Here is a 22,167-nt window from a genome sequence, read left to right as displayed (position 1 = left end):
CTGCTGGCCCGTGTGCTCAACTTCCCAGTGCTGCCTTTTCACCCTGGAGCTCGCTCAGTTCAGCCGAGAGCCTCAGGAGAGGCGTGCTTTACTCCTGGCTCTTGGAGAGACCATTCCTGCCCCCTCTCAGATTTCCTGACAGGCATTTACGGGAAATCAGCGTCAAACCGAGAAAGGAGCCGCTGGGGGAGAGGGAGGAGCCCGTGGGGCGGGAAACCTCTGGAGCTGCTGCCCCGGCCACCACCTGGTTCAGCCCATCAAAGCCGCCTCCTCTGGAGCTCTGTGCTCTGGTGCCGGCCTCAGTTCCTGCCCCTCGGTGCCTGGACCCCGCTATTTCCCGGCTGTGACAGCCCAGGCTGGCACTGAGGAGCTCATCCCTGGCCAGCCCTTCCCTGTGGGGCAGGAGCAGCTCCCCGTGAGCACCCCACATTCACCCGCCAGGCAGCTCTGCTGAGCCATCGCTCCCGGATCCCCGCGCTGCTGGGGCCCTTTGCTTTGCCTGGCCATGGATGCCAGGGCAGCTGCCATTCCTATGGGAACCTGCTCACTGGCCTGAGACCCTCCAGGCTGCCCCCAGAGCTCTTCCGCCCACTCTCCCTGATGATCAGGGGGTTTCTGAGCTGCCAAGGCAGCGTCCCCCCTTTCTAACCCTCCACTGCTCACTCACACAATTCAGCCTCTGCCCATCCTGTCGAGGCTCTCCAGGTATCCCAACTGCCCTTCACACCTCCCATCCTCATCCTCCCTGACCCTCCTCTGGCAGAGCCTCTCCAGTTCCACTGCATTCCACCAGCACTCAGGCACAGCCTTCCAAACCACCTAGGGATGGGTTTGGCTCCGAAAAATAGATGTAGGCAGCTTCTGAGATCAAAACAAGCAATTTTGGGTTCTCAGGGGTTCAGAAACTCCCATTAAGGAGCATTTGGGCTAAGAAACTGCAAGTTTGGGATCCCTGGGACTCAGTGATTTAGAGAGCTTTGGAGTCCCAAACACTGATTTAGAGAGATTTTGGGCTCTGAACAAACCCAAACTTCAGGCAGCACTGGGGTTGAGAAACACCAATTTAGGGACTTGCTGGCCTACAAAATCCTGATTTGGGGAGTTCAAGCCTGAGAAAAAAACACATCGGGAGATCTGGAAATCAGGGAGATTGATTTGGGGATATTTTCAGATCAGCAAGAACAATTTAGAGAGCTTTTGGGCTCTAAAGAACCAATTTAAACCGATTTTGGGCTCTGTAGTCCCCATTTAGGAAGCTTTGGAGCTCCAAAGCAGCGACTTCAGGAACTTTTGGGCTGAGAAGCATCAATTTCAGGAGCAGAAGGAGAGGGGGGCTGGCACCTACCTGGGACAAGGCTGGGCAGAAGCCGCTCCGTGCTGGGGTGTGAGTACCGGGGGCTCCTCATCCCGGTTATATCTCACCCTGCCTACCCCCGTTCCCACCCCCACGGGCTCCTCCCTCTCCCTCCACAGTTCCTTTCTCGGTTTTACACTAATTTCTCGTAAATCAGTTCTCAGCCTGGAAAGGGAAAGTGAAAAATGCCCCGATTGGGGGCGGTTCCTTGGCTGGGGTGGGAAATGTGCGCAGCCAGCGGCCCCTCCGTGCTCCTGGAGCCTCCGAGGGCACCGGGAATGCCCCGGGAGGGCACCGGGAGCGCTGGGATGAACCCCAGGGGCTGATGGCAGACAGGGCACAGGGCTTGAGTTAGTGGCGTCAGAGCTCTGCAACACTGATTTTGGGAACTTCGTGGCTTAGAAATCTAATCTATTTCAGCAGCTTCGGGGCCATAACGGCGATTTCAGGAGCTTTGGAACCGAGAAAGTGCAATTTTGGGGGCTTTGGGGCTCCAAAACACCGATTTTGGGAGGTTTCTAGCTCTGGAAAAATAAAAATTTAAAAAATAGGGAGCATCAAGTCTCAAAGAAAGCAATTTAGGGATATTTTGAGCTCAGAAACAACAATTTAGACAGATTTTGGGCTTAGAAACACCCATTTAAGGATATTTTGGTGTTTGAAACACCTATTTAGGGAGCTGAGAAACACTCATTAAGGGAGGATTTGAGCTCAGAAATATCAAATTAAAGAGTTTTTGACCTCCCAAAACAAAAACCTATTTAGGGCATTTCTCACAGGGAGTGTTTTGCTCACGAGGGCTGGAATACAAGTATGGGGAGGTCTGACAGACTGACTATATCCCAAACCCACCCCGGCAAGTGCCACGTGCCTGTGGTGGTGAGAACAACCACTGCATGACTGCGGACAGACCCTGTGTCCAATGTCACTGCCTGGGACACTGTCCTGGGATTCGAAACGAGTGCTATGGGCACACCGTGCCCCATGAAAGAATTTAATGAGACAATGGTACTCATTGCCAAAACAACCTTACAGACACCTGGCCAAGAAGAAGGCACTGAGTAGATTTATGATATCCGCTGTGATGGACCAGCCTCTGGAATGATGGAATAGGCTGGTGACGATGACAGCGAGCAATGGGTCCTTTCGGGACTACAGTGCCCATCATGCACCGCGGCTACCACTGAGCGCCATTGCAGCCGAGACTCTGCGCACCGTAGAGCGTCTTTATAGCCGGGCCACCATCTCCAACATGCCCCGCGACCCCAGAGCTCCAGCATAACCCAGTTCCACCCCTACTAGTCCCGTCACGTTCTGTGCCCCAAAGGGACCCATAATGGCTCCCCATATGCCCCTCAAGGGCTTTCCAGCACCAGAGAATCCCTGCAGGTGTCACCTTCTCCTTCTTCTTCTTCTTTATGGGGTCCATCTCAAAACAGCGCCAGATCCGCAGTGTTTCATCAGCAGCTGCTGAGGCCACTGCTGTACCATCAGGGCTCATGGTCAGGTTCAAGATTCTATCAGTATGACCTGAGGAGGAGAAGGAATGTGCAATCAGGGCTGAGCTGATCAGCACATGCACATTTACTCCTGTATGTTCCCATGAGCCCTGCCAGCTTGCATAGCTGTCTCCCCACTGGCTGTGGCAGCATGATTTCAGACCCCAAGCATACACTTGGATCAATGGTATCTCTTCCACAGCCCCGTGGGCATGCCTTACTCCTAGCAGCATGGCCCCGGATACTGTCCTGTATCAGTGATGCTGCAGGCTCCAACCAAGGAGTGCAGCTGTCTTCAACCTCTAACAGCCCCCCCCCCCCCCACCCAGGCCCTGTCCACCTACCTTGCAGCTCTGCAACCTTGGTCATTGTTGGATACTTCCATATAACCAGCTGGTTCTGTGCAAAGCCATGGCCTGAAATGAGCTCCTTGTAGTTTGTTGACCATAGGATAGAAGAGACCTGCAAAGAGGCAGTAACACAGGTGAGACAAGGTGCATGTGCTGATGCTCACCACTCGGAGGCAAGCATGGTCCCCCTCCTTCCCTGTGCCTCTGGGCCTGAGGAGCCAGCAGCTCTGTGGAGGTGTGCTGCCAGAAGGTGTTTGTCTCCAAGCTGATGTTCATCTCTCACCTGGGAACGGGTATCAACAGCACTGAGGCAGGCGCCAGAACACACGTTCCAGATGCGGATATGTCTGTCACTAGTGCCACCTCCAGTGGCTAGAACATTCATCTGCCATGGGCACCACGCCACAGCCTGAGAGAGGAAAGTTCATTTTAAAACATACAAGAGGCAACCTGCACCCAGCCAGGGCTGCATGCCTGCCTTGCACACACATATCTGCCTGTGGCAGCTCTGTGCTCACCTTGACAGCACCCTGGTGCTGAGTGAAGGTCTGTACAGGAGAAAAGTCGCCATCCCCACCTTGGGTGCATGGCCAGACGTTCGCCAGACTGTCATTGCCACCACTGGCCAGGTAGCGGCCATCCAGAGACCATTTGAGTCCGCACACCTCGTGTGTGTGGCCAGCAAGGGTGGCCACGTGATGCTCAGCCACTCGGACATCGTGATGATGGATGTGCCCAGTCCGTGCACCACTGCAGAGAGAAGAGAAGGCTTGCAGGGTCAGGCTGCACATTTTCACCCAAATCCATTTTTGTTGTTGCAAGACTGCTATACCTGCCACTGGGTTTCAACCAGTGTTACCAGCAACACAGGTCTGTTGGTGTGAGTGAAACACCCACACAAGCTCTTGACAACTTCAGCACAAATTGCAATGCAGGAAAGAGGCCTTCTCCTCACAGCCCCAACAGATAAGGCTGAGTAAGAATCCCAAGCCAGGACAAACTTCTCTCTGCCATCCCTAACCCATGCCACACATAGATTGAGGGATAGAAGTTTGCAACAGCTGGAAACTGCCCTTGACCCACTGCTTTACCTGGAGAGGATGTAGCTGTTCCAGCTGAGGGTTCCCACACGGACACAATGGCTGGTAATGGTTCGGAGACGTTTCTGCTGCTCAACGTCCCATAGCTGAAGAGGCAAAGCAAAAAGTTCTACAGAAGAAACCCAATCCTGTTTCTATGCCCTAGGAACCTCACTGCACAGGCTCTGGCATTCAGCTTTCTCAGTAAGGGAACAGAGAAAGTGTGTATCTCATGACTATAGCACAGAAGGTAACGCTACTTATCAGAAAACCCCCAAACCAAACCCTGCCTTGCACACTGGGCAGTTCCACCCCACACCAGGGAAGACAAGTCAGGTGCATGGCATCCTTCCTCTGTCAGCCAAGGTTTGTCCCCAGTTCTGTCAATCCCTAGAAAACACCTCTAGTTCTACTCCTGCATTCACCTGAACCTCAGCACTACTTGTGCCAACAGCAAGGTAGTCTCCATCTTTAATCCATGACACAGAGGAAATGTAAACATCTGGATGCTCCATCTGCAGCAGGGGGATAATCTCCCTAGTAGCGTGATTCCACAGATAAAGTGTTGTCCAGAGCCACTGCCAGGAAGTTCTGGGAGCTCCAGTCTATGAGATTCAGATCTACAATTTGAAAGAGCAATGCAGGTCACACCATGCTTGGCTAGAGAGCCCTGCCCTTCACCGGTGCTGCTGCAGCAGGTGTGGGTGCACATGTGCACACACACACGTACAGGTGAGGGGCAGCCTTCTGAGTGTCACTATGCCCAGCTGCTGGGGCCAGGTACCCTGCTCCAAGGCATCTGCACAGTGCCCTAGACCACTGTCCCTGTAAGGCCACACAGGGACACTCCAGAAGTGGTCTGTGCTAGCCTGGGTACACAAAATACAGACAGCCCACTTACACTGTCCTAGGAACAGCAATCCAGTGCAGAATGTTCTGGATGCCCAGCACTCAACCCTGTAGCCTACTTGCAGTAGTTGTCGCAGATCTCTGGTGCATCCAAGACCCAGTCTGACTTTGAGGGAATATATCTGCTCTTCTTCCTGCTGAATCCAGGTGCCATTTTCTGACTGTAGAGTATGTTCAGGTTATTCTGATAGCCTGTGTGCAGGGGAACAGGTTGGTTAACCTGAGTTAGTTTCCTCCCAGCTGAGTGCTGCTCACCCAACTAGGAATCCCTTGGAGTGAAAATAAAGTCCTAAGAGAAACACTCACAAGCCTGCAGTGCACTAAAATCACTGGCAGTATGAACTGCTGAACAGGGTGAGCTACAATTTCCTCATTCATGGAAACAAATTTAATAAACACTTGGGTTTTTGAATCCCATTATATTTAGTTGCAGTTTAAACTAGAAAGTGCACAGCAGAGAGTTTGATGCTCTTACAGACTTCATGAAGGTTTGGAACCTGCAGTACAGGTGACTGTCATCGACATCTTTTCATAAAAAGCCTTTCTTTAGGATTTTTCCCCCTTCTGAGAAGCTGTGGCCTCAGCAACAAAATGTAAACAATGGTTATCTGCTGCTGTGGAATGCAGCAGGTGGATGCGTGATTGGTCTCCTGTCGATGTTTGGATTTACTGACCACTCACGGCAGCGCTGTGTCTCACTCTCTGCTGAGACACAGCCCTTTGTTTATTCATTCTTTTTCTATTTTTAGCTTAGCTAGCTTCTGAGAACTTTCCTTCTCTTTCTTTTAGTATAATAGTAATGTAATATATATCATAAAATAATAAATCAAGCCTTCTGAACATGAGGTCAAGATTCTCGTCTCTCTCTTCACCCTGAAGACCCTTGCAAGCCCTGTAACAGGTGACCAACTGGCAGTCATGGCAACTTTCCTAAATAAATTCACTGTAACTGTTATGCCCTCCCTCGACCTCAGGAACCTTAAGAAAGGAGACTCCAGCCTATACAGCTCTCAGAAACCAGTTGATTTCTCCTGTGACCACACACAGAGCTTCTGTGTTGCGGTTCCCCTGACCTGATCTCTCCTGCTGATTCACCTCACACAGACCCTGTATCATACCTTCTGGAGCATTCTGTGGTTTTCCTCTGAGGTGGAGGATCTTTGCCTCTTCTACATCAAAACCATTCAGATTCACTGCCCAGGCTTTCTGTTGCTCCTACAGAGACAAATCACCCTCAGTGCAATGCATTTAAAACAATTCCCACACTGCAATTTAAACAGACACCTAAGTCCCCTTCTCTTAGAATCTGAAGATGTTTGACTGTGCTGCAAGGGTCAGTCACACAGAGGCAGGTCAAAGCAGTTTTTCCTCAGACTTTCATATGTCGTCCTGCTCACATTTTCACACAATGGCAAATTCAGTGTCATTGCCAGTAGGAAAAGCCACAGCCACAAAGCAACCAAATACTCCATAAACAGATTTCAGAACACAGTGTAAAACATTCCAGAAGTGTTCCCTGTGGAGACATTGTCCTAGAATAGCTGCCACCAGCAGTTTCACTTTGCATAGGCTCACAGCTTTGTGTTTTTGTTGCCTGCTACATTTTAAAGCCTCATTAGTCAAAAGCTAAATTTTGCTACCAGAAGCAGCATAGGCTTGGAGTGCATGGCAGTCTCTACAGCTTCAATCTCATCCTAGGCTCCTGAAGCCCAGAGCTGCAAGTAGTGATGGCTGGGACTTGTCAGTCCCGTGTGCCCACTTGATAGAACCTATAGTTTACTGCTCTGTAAAGGGGCAGGAAGGAGTAGCAGTTGTTGAAGTAATTGTAACTTAGCAACATGCTCACCTTCTTGGTAGGGGAATCCTCAGCAGGGTCATTCTCTTTGGCTAGGAGGAAATTTACCATCTCCATCTGCATAGTGCTGCGGCTGGGAATGTAGCGATCTCCCCCAGCCTTTGTGGGGTAGCTTTGAATTTTGGATCCAGATTTACCTGCATTCACATATGAAAATATTGTCTTACAGCTATTTAACAGCCTGTATTAGAGCTTTCACAGGAGCAAACCCAACACTCTTCCACATCACACCCACCAGACAAGTAGGACTCTGAGGTCTCATGCCACCCAGTCACAACTTATATTTTCCTCCCTGACACCAAGTTGGTTGGGGACTGTGTGGTGCAACTCCTTGGGTCTAGTGCAACAATTCCAGAGTCCAGAGATAAGGGGAAGATACAAAAACGCTCACAGGATGTAAAGCTGTCAGCTGACAGTCCCGCCTACACTCGTCCTAGCATACAGCTGTGCCAGCAAGGCTCAGCTGGGCGAACAGCAGCTCGCCAGCCCCAGTGCTCAGAGCTCTGCCCCTCATGCTGGCAAGGAGGTGGGTGGCTGTCAGGAGCACAGCCCACCTCCTCCTGCCTGAGCAGCAGCCGGTAGGGCAGCGTGGCAGGGAGCCCAGAGCCCCATGGCTGCGGACAAGCAGCCTGAGCGAGGCTTCCGCACTCAACCTCTGCCGCTGGTGGCCGGCGCTCACCGGGTGTCTTGGACGGCGTCTTGCTGGAGCTGTGGGAGCGATTGGCCGGCTTCATGGGCGACACGCCGACGGACTTGGCCCGGGGCCGCTCTCCTTGGCTTTGCGCTGCCATCGCGCAGGCGGCGCGTTCGGGATCAGCGTGTCCAGCTTCAGCAGCCCGTGCACGTCCGCCTCGAACAGGAACTGCGCCATGGTCCTGCGGGCGGGCGGCGTTAGCCGTGCCCACCGGCCGGGCTGAGCCTACTCCGACAGGCCCCGCCGGCCTCCCCACCACCGGACTGTGCAACCGCTCCGGCCGCTCCTCCTCACCAACAGACACCCCCACTCTCCCCAGCCGCTCCTTGGGACACTCCATCAGCCGATACGCCCTCCCTCCGCTCCTCGGGGGTCCTTGATCAGCCGGCATCCCTTCCAGCCGCTCTTTGGGGCTCCCTCCGATAAGCGACATTCTCCCTTCCCCTGCCCGCCTCACCACAGCCTCCCCGCTCGGGACTGCGCCTCCAGGCCGCCTCTCCGTCCCTGTGGCACACTCACCTCCGCGGCGCCGCCGCCGCTCGCCCGCCCCACAGCATTTTAAACGGCGGGCGGACGGGGCCCCACTGGCCGCTTCACACCCAACGGCTGCGCGCTGCCCGGCGACGGCCGCGCGACGCAACGCGATTGGCTGAGCCGCGGGACGGGGCAGGGCGCTCCGCGCGTGCAGTGAGGGGGCGGGACCAGGGGCGGGACCGGGGCGGGACCAGGGCGGGGCGTTCTTGCTGGGGCGGGGCGATCCGGGCCGGGGGCGGGGCGGCGCAGGAGGGACCAGGCGGGGGCTTGGGGGGAGCAGGAGTTTATGGCGGGGTGCAGGCGGTCGTGGCTGCCCGCGGCTCCCAGCCACTCATGAGCAGGTAGGACTGGCTGGCGATGTCGGTGCTGGACAGGCGGCCCCCGGCGTGCTCCGGCGGCGGGCCCGCCTCACGCCGCGGACCAGGCAGCACCTCCAGCAGGCAGGGCAGGACGGCCTCCTCCGGCGGCTGCTTGTTGAAGGCGCTGGCCTGGGGGGAAACACGGAGTGGACGGGGTAGGGGCTGCCCTTCGAGCTGCCCCCGGGAGCAGCTGAGCCGCCCTGCCCATCCACTCACCTGGCCGTGCTTGCTGCTTTCCTGGAGGAAGCTGCCCAGAGCATGGTGCAGGTCAGAAACGGGCGGCCAGAGTTTCTGCTTCACATTGCTGGGTACGGAGGAAGGGGCATCGAATTTACCCTCAGACTTGAGGTGCCCTAATGCCCCGTGCAAGGTGCCCAGGCTTGGTGCTGGACCTCCCCGCCTGCCCCCGGTACAGCCCTTTATCTGTAGAGGGAGGGGAAGGTGCAGCGCAGCCCCAGGAGCACTGCTGAGAAGAGCAGCGGCACCACTGTAACACTGGGGATGAGCCAGCCTGCATCGGTGGACGAACGCCGGAACTGTAGCCCTTCCCAGACCCACCATCTCTGAGCCCCTCGCAGCCCCCTGCCCCGTGCTCCCTTCCCCATTTCCAGCACTCTCCGCCTCTTGCCGTCAGCCGTGTGGCTCCTGCGGCCGCAGCCTCCAGCCCTGCCCCTTACCTGCATTGGCCACGGCATCAACCACAACGGGTTTGGACCCGGCGCTCCAGCTGCCCCGGTACCACGGCCCGCTGGGCTGGGCCCGCACCTGCGCAGGGTAGCGGGAGCCTGGCCGCAGGTCCAGGACCTCTTTCCTCGCTGCTCGGGGAACCTGCAGGACCTGCGGGGCAGAGCCGAGCTGGAGCATGGCTGCTGTGGGCTGGCACCAAGGGGCGGGTCCCGCTTGGCCCGACCCCGCACCTGCCACGTGTCAGCAGCGGAGGGGGGCAGCGCTGCTCGGGGTATCCTGGGCAGGCCTTACCTTCCAGTCATGGCTGTTCTCCATGGCATAGCGGACCTGGTAGTCCAGCTGCTCTGCCAGCAGCTCCAGGGGCGGCAGCCACTGCAGGCTCAGCCGGCCCAGCGACACTGTTGCCTGCACAAGCTGTGGGGCATCTGTGAGCACTGCTGGTGTTGGGGATAGGCATTTGTCGCTCCTGTGAAACGGGACACAGGACACTGTGTCCCCTGTGAGCCAGGCAGGGGCTGTGGTGGCACTGGGACTCACCGGCCTGGTGCAGCCGAAAGGGCTCCTTGAAGTAGCTGAGTGTGGGCAGCATGTGGGTCCTGGTGACATTCACCAGGACAGAGATGGCACTGCCAGCCTTGGGCTGGAAGGTGCAGGCATAGATGCCCTGTGCCCCCCTGCTCACCTCCTCGCACTGTTGCCATGCATCTCCCCTGTAGGAGGAATTTAGGAAATACAGGGATCAACTTTTAAGGATTATGGAACATAGATAGCTTAGATAATAAAAGATTGTTTAGCTTAGAATAGAGTGTTGTTAATTTAGGGAAGCTTTTAAGTAGAAATGAAAGAACTGTCATAATAAGAATGAAGCTGTGAGAGGAAAAGCTGGGCTGCAGCCCAACTGGAGCCTGCAGGCGCTCCAAGCTGTCAGCCTGAAGAGGCCACCTGCAGGACAGAAGGATGAAGATGGAGAAGTAGTGAGGGGATACTTTGTTTCAGCCCGAGTGCCAATAAAAGTCTAAAATATCCAGAGTGTTGTAAGACTTCCTTCCTTGCCAGGCTGTAGCTGAGTGGACAGTCCCTTTCAGAGGCCCAAAGAACATAGTGAGGTAAGCAGCTTTGCTTACCTGAAGTGTGGAATGTTATAGGTAAAAGTTAAATTAAGTTAAAATAGGATATAGTTCAATTATATTGTATTAATTATGTTATATTATTTGTATTATGTTAAAGGGGGGGGGGCTTATAAGAATGTGCTAGAAGGGTCCAGGGTTTGGTGAAACAGGGGTCTGATGGGGCAAGGAAAGGTCGAAGAGAGATTGGATGAAAGATCTGACCAATCATTCGAAGCCCTGCAGAAACGATTGGTCCAGAATGAGCAGCGGTAAAGACCAATGAGAAGCCTGGAAGTGGACCAATCATCATGAGGATCCAAAATGCACCAATCCTGGACTCAAGGGGAGTATAAATGTGGGGAGTTCATTTGGGTTAGGGTTCTTCTTCTTTTAGGGTACTTGTTGTTTGGGAGAACCCAGTGCACTTGGGGTGAGCGCACTGTTTTCGTTTTTGGCTTGCTGTGTGAGTGCCTGGGCTTATCCTGGGCACTCCGTTCCTTGTAGCTATTTTAATAAACGAGAACCTCTTTCTCTGGAGAAAGTTTGGCCTCGTTCATATCCGTAACATGGAATGCCCGTGGGAAGCTGTGAGGCTTCCGGGTAATGAATGCCAGGAGATGAGCTCACATTCAGGACAACACTAGGAGGCAGATGTGAAGTCCTTTCTGGGCCTCTTGTCTTGAAGATGTCAGGGTGATCAGCAGCAATCACCATTTGGTTCCCACCCTCCTCTCACTATGTCACCTGTGGTATGGAATGGCATTCTCACAGCAGCATCTGGCCCTTCCTCCCTGTTTCTCTTTTCCCCACTTTTCAGCCCAGAGCCCCAGGGCTCATCTGGGCCAGCTTCATCCCCCACGGGTGTATGCAACCACCAGGGCCTCCTGCAGAGCCCCATTCCCACTCTGCTGCCTCCTTGGCCTTTTCCCACATCTGGGCCAGCCTGCTGTTGCCAGCTGTTGGGCACACACCCACAGCATATCACACCTGTCAGGGAGCAATTTAATGGAGGAGCCCCTGCTAACCACGGCTCACCAGCCCGGCACTTTTCCCACCCAGCTGGGGCTCCATTTGGACTCCATCTGCTGGGATAGCCACTGTGAGGGACTGCTCAGGGCCTGGATGCTCCTTGAATGGTGCCCACGGGCCTGATTTCCACGCCTCCCCATTCCTCCTACCCCTAAGGCTGCCTCAGCCTTCTAAACACAATTTTTCTTACTCTAATGGCTTCCTGTGCTTTACTTCATACTGTAAGCAGGAGTACACAGTTTGGATTGTCTTTATTGTAGAATTAATAAAAAGAAGTTGGAAGTGCTGCTAGAGTTTGTCATTTCAAACTTGAAGCAGCTGCAAAAAGTAGAGAAGCTTTCTGTGCAGCTTTTCAGTGAATTTGAAGTCTCCTTCCTCTTCACTCAGTTTCAGCATATCTGTTGATTTTCCTTTGCTGTCATCTTTTAAGCTTCATCACTTGTCTGTCGATCTGTAAAAAACCCTGTAAACCCAACACAAATTTACTATCCTTTGTATTTTTGTATTTTTCCTCTTCTGGAAAAGCTGAGACTCCTGTGATCTTCTCCTGTGATCTAGACTTTGATTCCCACCTTGGCTCTGGCTAAGAACAGAACAAATGGAATTTATTACCTGCTAGTAAGATCTGCTAGCAAAGATCGCAGTTAGAACTAAGCATGATGCTTCTCTCCCTCTGTTGAATACACATCTTTGTGTCTAAGCCTGGGGATTTCCAGGAGCACCTGGGAACTACTGCCAAGGACAAAAGTCTCACTCTTGCTGGTTTGGACATGGATGTTTGGTAGGATTTTGATCTACATCTTCAGTGACCTACAGGAACTGGATCTTTGACACAAAGTGCCTTCAAGCAACATTTCTAAGTATAGTGGGCAATGAAGTCCAGATACTAATGAGTTGTGGTTTGCTTGAACTCTGTGTAACATATGGTACAATATCCCAAAACATGTTATTTTTGAGTGTTTCAGGCATTTAAAACTCAGGCTTATTCTTGTCAACGCTTTTCTTTCCTCCCTTCAGAAATCTGCATGCCCAGGTACTAATTTCTTTCTCAGTTTGTTGACAAGTTACCACTCAGACAATACTTGTTTCTTGACCCAGAGATGGGGCAACTGTCACCATTAGGCCGGACGTGACATACACACGTGATCAGGGTCCAAGAAGAAAAAGGGTTTTTTTATTCTGCGTGTTCTCCCGCTTATACACTCTTACCAAAGCGTGATCTTAAGTCCGCCGCTGGCCTTGGCTCGCAGGTGGCCATCAAGCGAGTGTCCCGGGAGCGCATCTCGGAGTGGGCGCGGCTGGTGAGTGAGCAGGGCCAGCGGGAGGAGCCGGCGGGGCATGCCGGGCGGGGCTGAGGTGAGGCCCAGCAGGGCGGCAGCCGGAACGCTGTGAGGGCAGCGAGCGTGGAGTGAGCGGGGGCTGCGCAGTGCCCCGGGCCGGGCCATGGCAAGCCGCGGCGGGGCCGGGCAGGGGCTGCCCGAGGCACGGCGCAGCATCGGCCCCGCTGGCGGCATCGCGGTCCCCCCCGTGCCACTGGCCACTATATACATTCATGAATGAGATGGGGCATCCGAACCAGTGTCGTGAGCTATTTATTCAACACATCAGTCTCAGTACATTGTTAGGACAATGGAGACAGATTATGTTAACAGCTCTCTGATCCAAAGGAAATGCCAAGGGGGTGTTACATTACAGCACAGCATAAAGCCATCTCAGCCTAGGTTTCAGCTAATGACACATAGAGCAAAACATATTGACAAAAATTCTATCCAATCATATGAAACACACGTAATGGTAGTTAACACAATAGCTCATTCATGAGAGACAAAGCACAGAGACTCATTCATACTAACCTTCTAAAGATATCCATTAAATAACCTTGTTGCAATCTATAAAGACAGATTACAGAAGTCTATTGTGCTATTTCTCACGTCTGCTCTACTGCTTAGAAAACTTTTTGCTGTATTAGCAATGTTCACAATTCTACTGTCAAAAGCCTGCCTTTTTAACCACTTTTCTAAAAACCCTCTAATTTTATGAATCCCAGCACCCCCGCAGCGCAAGGGCGCCCTTTTGCCCCTGGAACCGGCGCTGCTGTGGAAGGTGTCGCAGCCTGGCTTCCGCGGCATCGTGCAGCTCCTGGACCAGTTCGAGGTGCCCGAGGGCTTCGTGCTGCTCATGGAGCGTCCACAGTGCTGTCAGGACCTCTGGTACTTCCTGCACAAGCGGCGGTTCCTGACGGAGCCCGTCGCGTGGGGTCTGCTCCGCCAGGTGCCGGAGGCCGTGCGGCGCTGCAGCAGGTGCGGCGTCCTGCACTGCCACATCAAGGCTGAGAACCTCCTCGTCACCTGGCTACAGGTGAGGCAAAGCTCATCAACTTTGGCTGCAGCACGATCCTCCAGGACACGTTCTACACCCGGATGTCAGGTGAGCCCAAAGCCCCAGCCGGGCAGCAGAGGTTCCCCCTTTGCTGGAAGAGGGAGGGAAGGAGGGAGGGAAGGAGGGGGAATCCTTCTTCAGCCAGCTGCAGCCAAGTTGCTTTTTGGCAGGGCAGGGGCTGGCTGTTGTGGAACGGGAGCTGGCTGGGAGGGAGGGAGCAGCATGGGCCTGATGAGCTGCCCCCGTGTCCCATAGGAACGCCGGAGTACAGCCCACCGGAGTGGATCCTTTTTGGCTGCTCCCATGGCCAGCCAGCCACCCTCTGGCCCCTGGGTATCCTGCTCTATGAGCTGGTCTGAGGGCACCTTCCTTTCCCCACCAACGAGGACATTGTCCGGGGCCAGCTCTTCTTCCCGCCACGGGTGTCTCAAGGTGGGGATGTGCCTTCAAGGCACGAGGGGAAGAACGGGGTTGGGAGGGGCAGCTGGCACATAAGTGTCCTGCTCTTGCAGCTGGTGAGGAGGTGGATCTCATGGGCTTAGCTGGAGGAGATGGCACCTGTGCCTCTGTGCTGGTGTCCTCCGCAAGAGAGGATCGATAGAAAGCTTTTGGGTGCAGCTCTGAGCACTCCTGGTGTGTCCTGGGCACTGTGGAATGTGGGAGAGCATGGACAGGAGCCTTGTCCCGCTGAGCGGCGGTTTCTGGTTTCTCTCCGCAGAGGGCCAGCACCTCATCAGGTGGTGTATCTGCATGGGCCTCACAGACAGGCCATCACTGGAGGACCTTTTTGAGCATTCTTGGCTGCAGGAGCCCTGCCTGTACCAGGAGACAGCAGAGATGCATCCCTGTGCACAGTAGGATCCAGGAGCCCAGCAAGTAGCAGCGGCACATGACTCATGGCGCTGGAAGAAAACCCCGGAGCGTTTCCCTGCAGCCGCGGCGCGGAGGAGAGAGTGCAGCCAAGGAGATGCTTCCGCTGGTCCCCACGAGCTGTGGAGGGAACTGCTCCGTGCTGCCTGTCCCATTGGAGAAGTGGTGGCAGTGCGGTGAAGGTGCCACGGACTGGGACAGGGGAAACGTTCCCCTGCAGCTCAATGGCATTGTGATGTCCCCACAAGCTGAGGCACAGCTGGCGTGTTCTTCTAGAGCAGGACGTGGAGCTGGGAACACCATCCTGGAGCTGGGAACACCATCCTGGAGCTGGCCGCTGGTGGGGCAGAGCCCAGTGGCTTTGGCTGCGGCCCCTGCCTGGAGGACATGCTTTGCACCCCGATGCAATCAAGATGAGTCCCCAGCCGGCGCAGGGGCGGGGGGATGCTGGTGCTTCCAGGCAGGGCAGGGCTCTGCCTGGCCACATGCCGGAGGTTCCCTGCTTGGCGGCGCTGGGGAATATTAATTTTCCCGCCGGCAGCCAAGCTGCTTTTTGGCGGGACACGGGACCAATATTGTGGAAGGGGAGCCGGCTCCTGGCCTTGTTGACAGCTTCTGCCAGCCAGCCTGGCACGGGCTGAGGCAAGGGCAGCCAGCCTGACAGGAGCATCCATCCATGTGGATGGGGGGCGGCACAGGGGATGGGTTCCGAAGCCGTGCCCCAGCTTTATGGGTGGGAAAGGTGTGGATTTTCCCCACCCGTGGACAGATTTAATTCTCCCATGGAGTGGTCAGACCACTCAGGCCCGTGAAATAGTGACAGGCTTTGTACTTTTTCTTGTTTCCAGGTCTCGTTTTGAATTGACTTCCATGCAATTGTTCTTTGTTTTTCCCAGGAGGATTACACCTGGTGCCCAGATGGGGAAGCACCTGCAGCGTCTGTGGAGCGCGTCCAGTGCCAGCGCTGCCCCAGGGGCCACGGTCTGCGGGGACAGCCCCTTCCAGAAGGACGAGGACCTGGTGCGGGATGGGCTCCTCCCCTGGCAGCAGCTCTCCAGAGGTGGGCACCCGGCTCCACAGCTGGGCTGGCAGAAGGGATCCGGGCAGGCGGCAGCGGGCACACGGGCATCCCGCTCCTGCAGCTGCTGAGGAGGTTGCTGTGCCGTGATTAAGCAGAGGAGGTGGAATGTGGCCTGCCCCGCTGCCCTTCTCTAAAAACAGAGAATGGGTCGGGAGGTTTGGGCTCTGAGCACAGCCAGCAGCCTGGCCCAGGCACAGCCATGATGGGACAGGGGCACAGGAGCCTGCTGCGACTGACCGTGGCTCTCTGGTTTCTCTCCGCAGGCTGCCAGCACCTCATGCCATGGGAACGGCCCCGCTCAGCCTGCCAGGCTGGGAGGGCTGGAGGGCAGCCGGTGTTCATTTGCTGTCAAAAATAAATTGGGATTTTTTTGTCATCGTCATCCTCGGAGCATTTCTTTCATCCTTTTCCAAGCTTTGGCCTCCTGTGATAAATGGATGTGATTAGTTCTAACAAAATTGTAATTATTTCAATATTTTTGGAAAATAATTGGAAAGGTATATGTGATTAATGTTATGAAACAAATGAGTTTCTTTGTAGATGATACCTGTGGGAAACAGGATACAGGAGATTGGAATGGCCTTGATGAGCAAAATTTAGGAAGCCTTCCAAGTCAGAATTGGCATCAAGACAAAGTTAAGACAACTCCTAGGACAGGATCGGCCGTGACATGAATAACGCTGGGACAATTCCAGACAGAGAGTCTAAAATAGTGCTCTTATCTATAAAATAATGAGGCTTAATTGGAGCATAGTGCTCACTTACATAACACAGGATTTGGGGCACAGGCACAACCTGTCAGGTTATTCAGAGGACAGTGAGGAAGACTGTCGGCCTTCCTCCAAGAAGAGCACCAAAGAGCCAGAAGCCCCCTTAGCCCCAGGGGGAGCATGCGCTGTGTGTGTGTGGTGATGCAGATTTCAGGAATTGGAAATAGGAGGAGATTTACAGGAAAATATTGATGAATATGTATTAGCACACAGTATATAAGTTGTGTTTGGATCCTTTTGCCTTTTGCATGTGAGGCAGGGTTGGAAGCCATCCCCATACCCCGATCGATTGGTTTTGCTTATGCTTTATCTGAACCACTGCCAAATTTCTTTTTGTAACTACTGGATTCTATTTGATTGTATTATTTTATCTCAGTAAAACTGCTGCTAAATTTTAAGTTTCTGGTTTATTAAATTAGACATATGGGACCCCATATATAACATCAGGAATATGACTTAATCGTTTACAAAACCAAAATGAATATTATTCATCTAAATTAACAAGGAATAGAAAAGCATTCCAGACCTAATCACAAAGGATAAAGTAACAGAAATTATGATACTTGATGAAATGAATACATTTTTGCTTAGTTAATAGCTCAATCTCCTCTGGCTTTTGATCTCCTTCCTAGAAGGGGTGCAGTTCTTTGATCTCCTCTTCACGAGGGGCACAGTCCTTAGGGTTTGGTCTTGCCTTTGGCATGGCGTGTTGTGTTTTGCATGATGATGACTACCAAAAACACCCCTAAAATCCCCCCCAAAACCCCCAAATCTCTTCAACTCCCACCCCCCTGCCCCAAACCTCCCCCCAACCCCCTCAGGATGAATTTTTGAGTTAATTTCAGGTAATTTTGGGTGATTTTGGTACCTTGTGGATGCCGAAGTGGGCGTAGGATTCAAACCCACCCAAAATTGCCCCTAAAATTCCCCTAAAATCCCTCCAAGTCTTCCCCAAACCTCCTCAGGATAGATTTGGACATAATTTTGGGTTAATTTCTGGTAATTTTGGGTCGATTCTGGGTGGATTTTGGATGGTTTTGGTACCTTCTGGACAACAAATTTGACGTAGGATTCAAACCCAGCCAAAATCTCCCCAGATTCTCTCAAAACCCCCCTAAAATTCCCCCAGAGCTCCTCAGGATGGGCTCTGAGGTAATTTTGGGTGGATTTGGGATAATTTTGGGTCCTTTTGTGAAGCGGAGAGGGCCCCGGGTGCAGGGCTTGGAGGGGGCTGAGCAGTGGGGCAGGAAGGGGGGGAGGGATGGAGGTGTGAAACCCCCCCGAGAATCCACTGATGGGGACACCCCTAAAAAGTTCTGTGCCAGGACTGAGAAACGAACGGGACTTTTGGTTTTTTTGGTCTTTAGGTTGTTGTTTATTTTTCTCTTATCAACAGTTCAGCATGCCAGCTGCACACCAGACTTAGTGTACAAAGAGAAGGCACCAAAAGTCACAAGACACACAGGTTCAAGGTCTTTTAAAATGATTTTGTCCAATTAAATCTTAGAATGCATTTTATTTCTACCTTTCAGCCAGTAACTAATTCTTTGTCTGCCACTCATCATCTGCATTGCAGCTCTTTCCAACCAATCACTCTGTGCTCCCAACACAGCAGAAAATGGAGTAGATGAAGGACAAGGAGATCAGACAATGCCCAAAATCCTCCATCCTGTCTTCTGTTCACCCTCATACTAAAATCCCAAAGCTCTCGGTTTTTCACCCTGTGATAAACTACACTACTATCTATTTCACACACTCGTAGATTCCAGTTCATCCCAAAGCCTTGGAATTTTTCTCCATGGACAAAGGTCAAAAGCAGTGCTCTCCAGGGAATCAGGGCTTCTCAGGACAGGCAGGGAGACACACATACTAACTTTTAGTGATTGGAGAATAGTAACATCAATATGGTAATTACAGGAGTTATGATAGGCTATAGGTAAAACTAAAGGTATAGATCGATTCTTCTGTGTGAAGATGCTCAGCAAAGAAGAGTATATAATGCACTGTAACCAAAGCTAAAGGGTCTCCAGGCTTGTGTGCAGCTGGAGCTGACAGCTGTAGGCACAGGCACTGCCACCCACAACCCTGGACTGCTGTGACATCTTGGATCCAATAAACTGTATTTTGAAGAGCTGCCTCGAGTCCCACATCTCTCATTCAGGTTCTTACGGGAGAGGGACACGGGGTGATGGAGAGACAGCAGCAACTCCGTGCCGTGCTGGCAGTTCCCGCTCCTTGCTGCACTCAGGAGAACCAAAGGGTAAGGAAAGATATGGGCAATGTTAAAGATACATATTAAAACATTCGCTTTTTGCAAATATTAAAACGGATTTTATATGTGTGGTGTTAAAGTAACTTTGTTGTAAAGATACAGTTTTTATTTCTGTTGTTAATTAAGCTCAGTGGAATAGCTGCTTGTGTTAAACTGCCTACTTGGATGGGATCACATCCAATGCACACAGGATGAGGACACCTGTACAGATCTGCCAACTATCAGCACTCCCCGTCTGAAGGCAGAGTGGACCAAGGCCCAAAAACTGGCGGTGATAAAGAGAAGGAGCCAAAACCACAGCCAAGAAACACACATGCTCTGAAAAGGCAGACCCAAGAGGGGCCATGTAAAATCTTTCCTGGAATATGTAAAGTAGTTTATGGATATGCATGAGGGTCTGTGAATATGCAACAGGCATATGTAAGGGAAAGGTATTTCAGGGGGATCCCCGAAGGTAACAGGGTGCTCTTGGCTGAGTGCCAAGATGCACCCGGCCATAATAACCTTTGCTCCATGGTCCTGGTCTCCCATTGTCCATTATTAAACTTTGTACATTTTAACAGGAGAGTGAACGTGTTTTTCACTGTAAAAAACGCCAATCATTTGTTTTTACAATTTTAAAGTTTAATAGTAATAAAATGGTTATAAAAATAGTAACACAATTAGAGTAATAACAATTTGGACAAATTGAATTTGGACAATATGAGGCAATAAAAACAAAGACTTACGGATGTCCGGGTACATTTTCTGGGCATCACGAGCCCGAAAAAGGACACCCGTTAACAAAGCATTAACCCTTAAAAACAATAGCCGGTTACATATTCATGCACTTCATACATGATGCATAAATTCTATTCAAACACAGCATTCTGTCTGGTCAGTGTCAACTTCTTCCCTCTAATCCTAATAGCACATTCGAGGCAGGAAGAAGTTCGTTTTTTCTGATAAGAAGGCAATAAATTCTTTTTCTCTGAAAGATCTAGGTGTCCTGTGGCTGCTATCTTGCTGCAAGTCCTTTCTTTTAAACAAAGCATCTTACATAGCATAGTTTCTATTTTAGCAAATTTTATAAACTAAAACTATATTTAACACAGTACTTAAGAAAATTAATACAGCATTGCTTTCTAACACAATATGTATAATATTCATTTTAATATTTGCGAAAAGCCAATCATAAAATATATGCATTTTTCACATGGGGGATGACCCAATGAGACAGCCGGGGGTGGGAGGGATTTTGACATTGGCATCCCGTGCCAGTGGAGGGACTGGATTTTGTGAGCTATCTGAAGGGCATACAGGGAGAAGAGTTACTGGAGAATGGGTTAGGGTAGAATCCAGGCCGATGTGTTCAGTACAGACCTGGGCAGAAGGTAGAGAAGGAGGGGAGATGGCAGACAGCAGGTGGCTCATCTGTGCTTTGGAGCAGTTTCTGTCTCTCATCCTAATCTTGGTGTCAGTGGGTTCAGGAATGCTGGGGGCAGAGCACAAATTCTGGGTTGAATATTAGAACTTTGAACCCTTGAGAAAACTTCATAAATCATGTGAAAAATTGGGAAAAATTTTGTGAATCTTACCACCCCCTGAGTTTGCAAAAGCCAGAGTGTTCCCCTAACTGAGTCCCAAAATGCTCCATGAAGAACTGAATCAACAGAAATGTCTGGGAACTCCTTAAAGAGCCAATGAACAAAAGGCTTCCAACTTCCCTTAGTAAAAGTCTTCCCCTCTGAAAGGAGAACCTCCCTAACTGGAACATATATGCCCCTCTCAGCTTTGGATAATTTGTTACCCATAGCTGCTCCTGATGTACAGGGTCGCTCACCCACAGGACTAAACTATCACCCAAGGATCCTGCACTGTAGGCAGCTGTTCCCCAACTCACTGCTCTGGCGGCTCTGGATGCAGGTGTTTCAAAATGTCCCATGGGCTTCACCAGCTGAGCCGGCCCTCCTGCTCCTTGAGGGTTCCGACGCTATCTTCAGCAAGCCCTGATAAAACTCAGGTCCCACTCCAGGGCGGAAGCTGAACCGAGGCATTTTCTGTCCGGTGACGGTAGCGCAGCCGGATCATCACTGGAGTCGCTCTCAGGAATTCTCAAAGAAGGTCCCTGTTTGGGCACCACTTGTTGTGGCATGTCCACAGCCAGCCTCTGTGAGAGACCTGCACTTCCAGAGCTGGGAGCAGGCTTGCTTAAACTGCTGATGAATGAGGCAAGAGAGGGGTCTTTCTGTGGAACTCCAAACACTGTGGATTGTGCTGAAGAGGCTCCAGGGCCAGAGACAAAATATGGCTGGGCACACATGGTTTTATATGGGGGATAAGAGGGTGTTATATGCAGCAACCCAGGACCAACAGGGGAAAAGAGAGGGGAGAACATCCTAGGTGGAGTACATATAAGGAAAAAATGAAGTTCATGATACCAGTAAACACCTTCAAATCCCCATAAGCCTGCAAAAGCCATTGGGCAAGACCATTGCATTCAGAGGAGTGTCTCACTTTAATTCATTGTCTTTGCCCTGAGGTATTGCAGTTCCAGTTGTAGGCCCCTGGACCTCCACAAAACTACTACTTCCTGAGATATCATTGCTGGGTGAGGAGCTCAGTAGTGCTGAAAGCAGAGGCCTGTCCTTTGTGTTCCATTTGGGATGGCAGTGGAATTTCCCTGAGTGCACATTCAGAGGCACCTACATGGCTTCTCATGACAAAACACCAAAACTTAATGTGCAAGGTGGCTTCTTTGAATGACATTTAGTCCTTTGAAATATCTGCAGCAAGTGGTCTGAAACTGCTTTCTGAGCCTGCTCCTTGGGATCTGCTGTGAGGGGCTGAGGGCTGGCCTGAGCCCTGTGCTGTGTCCAACTGGGAGCAGGCCCAGAGCCTCACCTGCAGAGCAGGCACTGCCAGAGGCCCTGGAGATCTCACCTGCTCTGCACCCACCTTTATAAATGTGCTGTAAACATCAGCTGGTGCTGACATTCCCCGTGGAAACCTTGGTTTTGTCACTATGGGGAATTTCTTTCCTGAAGCCCGTGGGATTTCCCCCTGGCAGCTGTGATGAGGATGCTTGGGGAGTGTGGGGCTTTGGGGGCAGCTGCCTGGGCAGGGGCTGAGCTCGGAGCCCTGTTGGGCCCATGGCCCCCTCCACAGAAGCAGCAGCAGCTACAGGGCCCAAAGCCCCGTGCCCCCTGCCCAGCACAGCCTGCCTTGTCCCTGCAGCTGTCATCCGAGTGGGGCCCAGGGGCCACTGGCCGCTGGCAGCAGCAGGAATGCGGGCATGGCGAGGATGCCCTGGCTTGGCTTTTGTCTCTTGAACAATGCAGGCTCAGGGGAGTGCAGA

General features: G+C 52.2%; 1 protein-coding gene across 1 annotated transcript; it reads left to right on the top strand.

Annotated features, from left to right (window-relative positions):
• Positions 1–11,652: 11,652 nt before the first annotated feature.
• On the top strand, positions 11,653–16,665 carry LOC128949424 (serine/threonine-protein kinase pim-1-like). The gene is given in 8 exon segments (XM_054294285.1): positions 11,653–11,679; positions 12,673–12,759; positions 13,517–13,802; positions 13,805–13,885; positions 14,093–14,269; positions 14,556–14,691; positions 15,604–15,727; positions 16,600–16,665. Coding segments are annotated over 8 exon segments (984 nt in total).
• Positions 16,666–22,167: the final 5,502 nt, after the last annotated feature.

Source organism: Melozone crissalis, unplaced genomic scaffold (assembly GCF_028551555.1).
Source record: "Melozone crissalis strain CALT ecotype California unplaced genomic scaffold, PUWL_Pcris_2 ptg000231l_1, whole genome shotgun sequence".
In the NCBI taxonomy this organism is placed as follows: Eukaryota; Metazoa; Chordata; class Aves; order Passeriformes; family Passerellidae; genus Melozone; species Melozone crissalis.
This window is presented reverse-complemented; position numbering and strand designations above follow the sequence as displayed.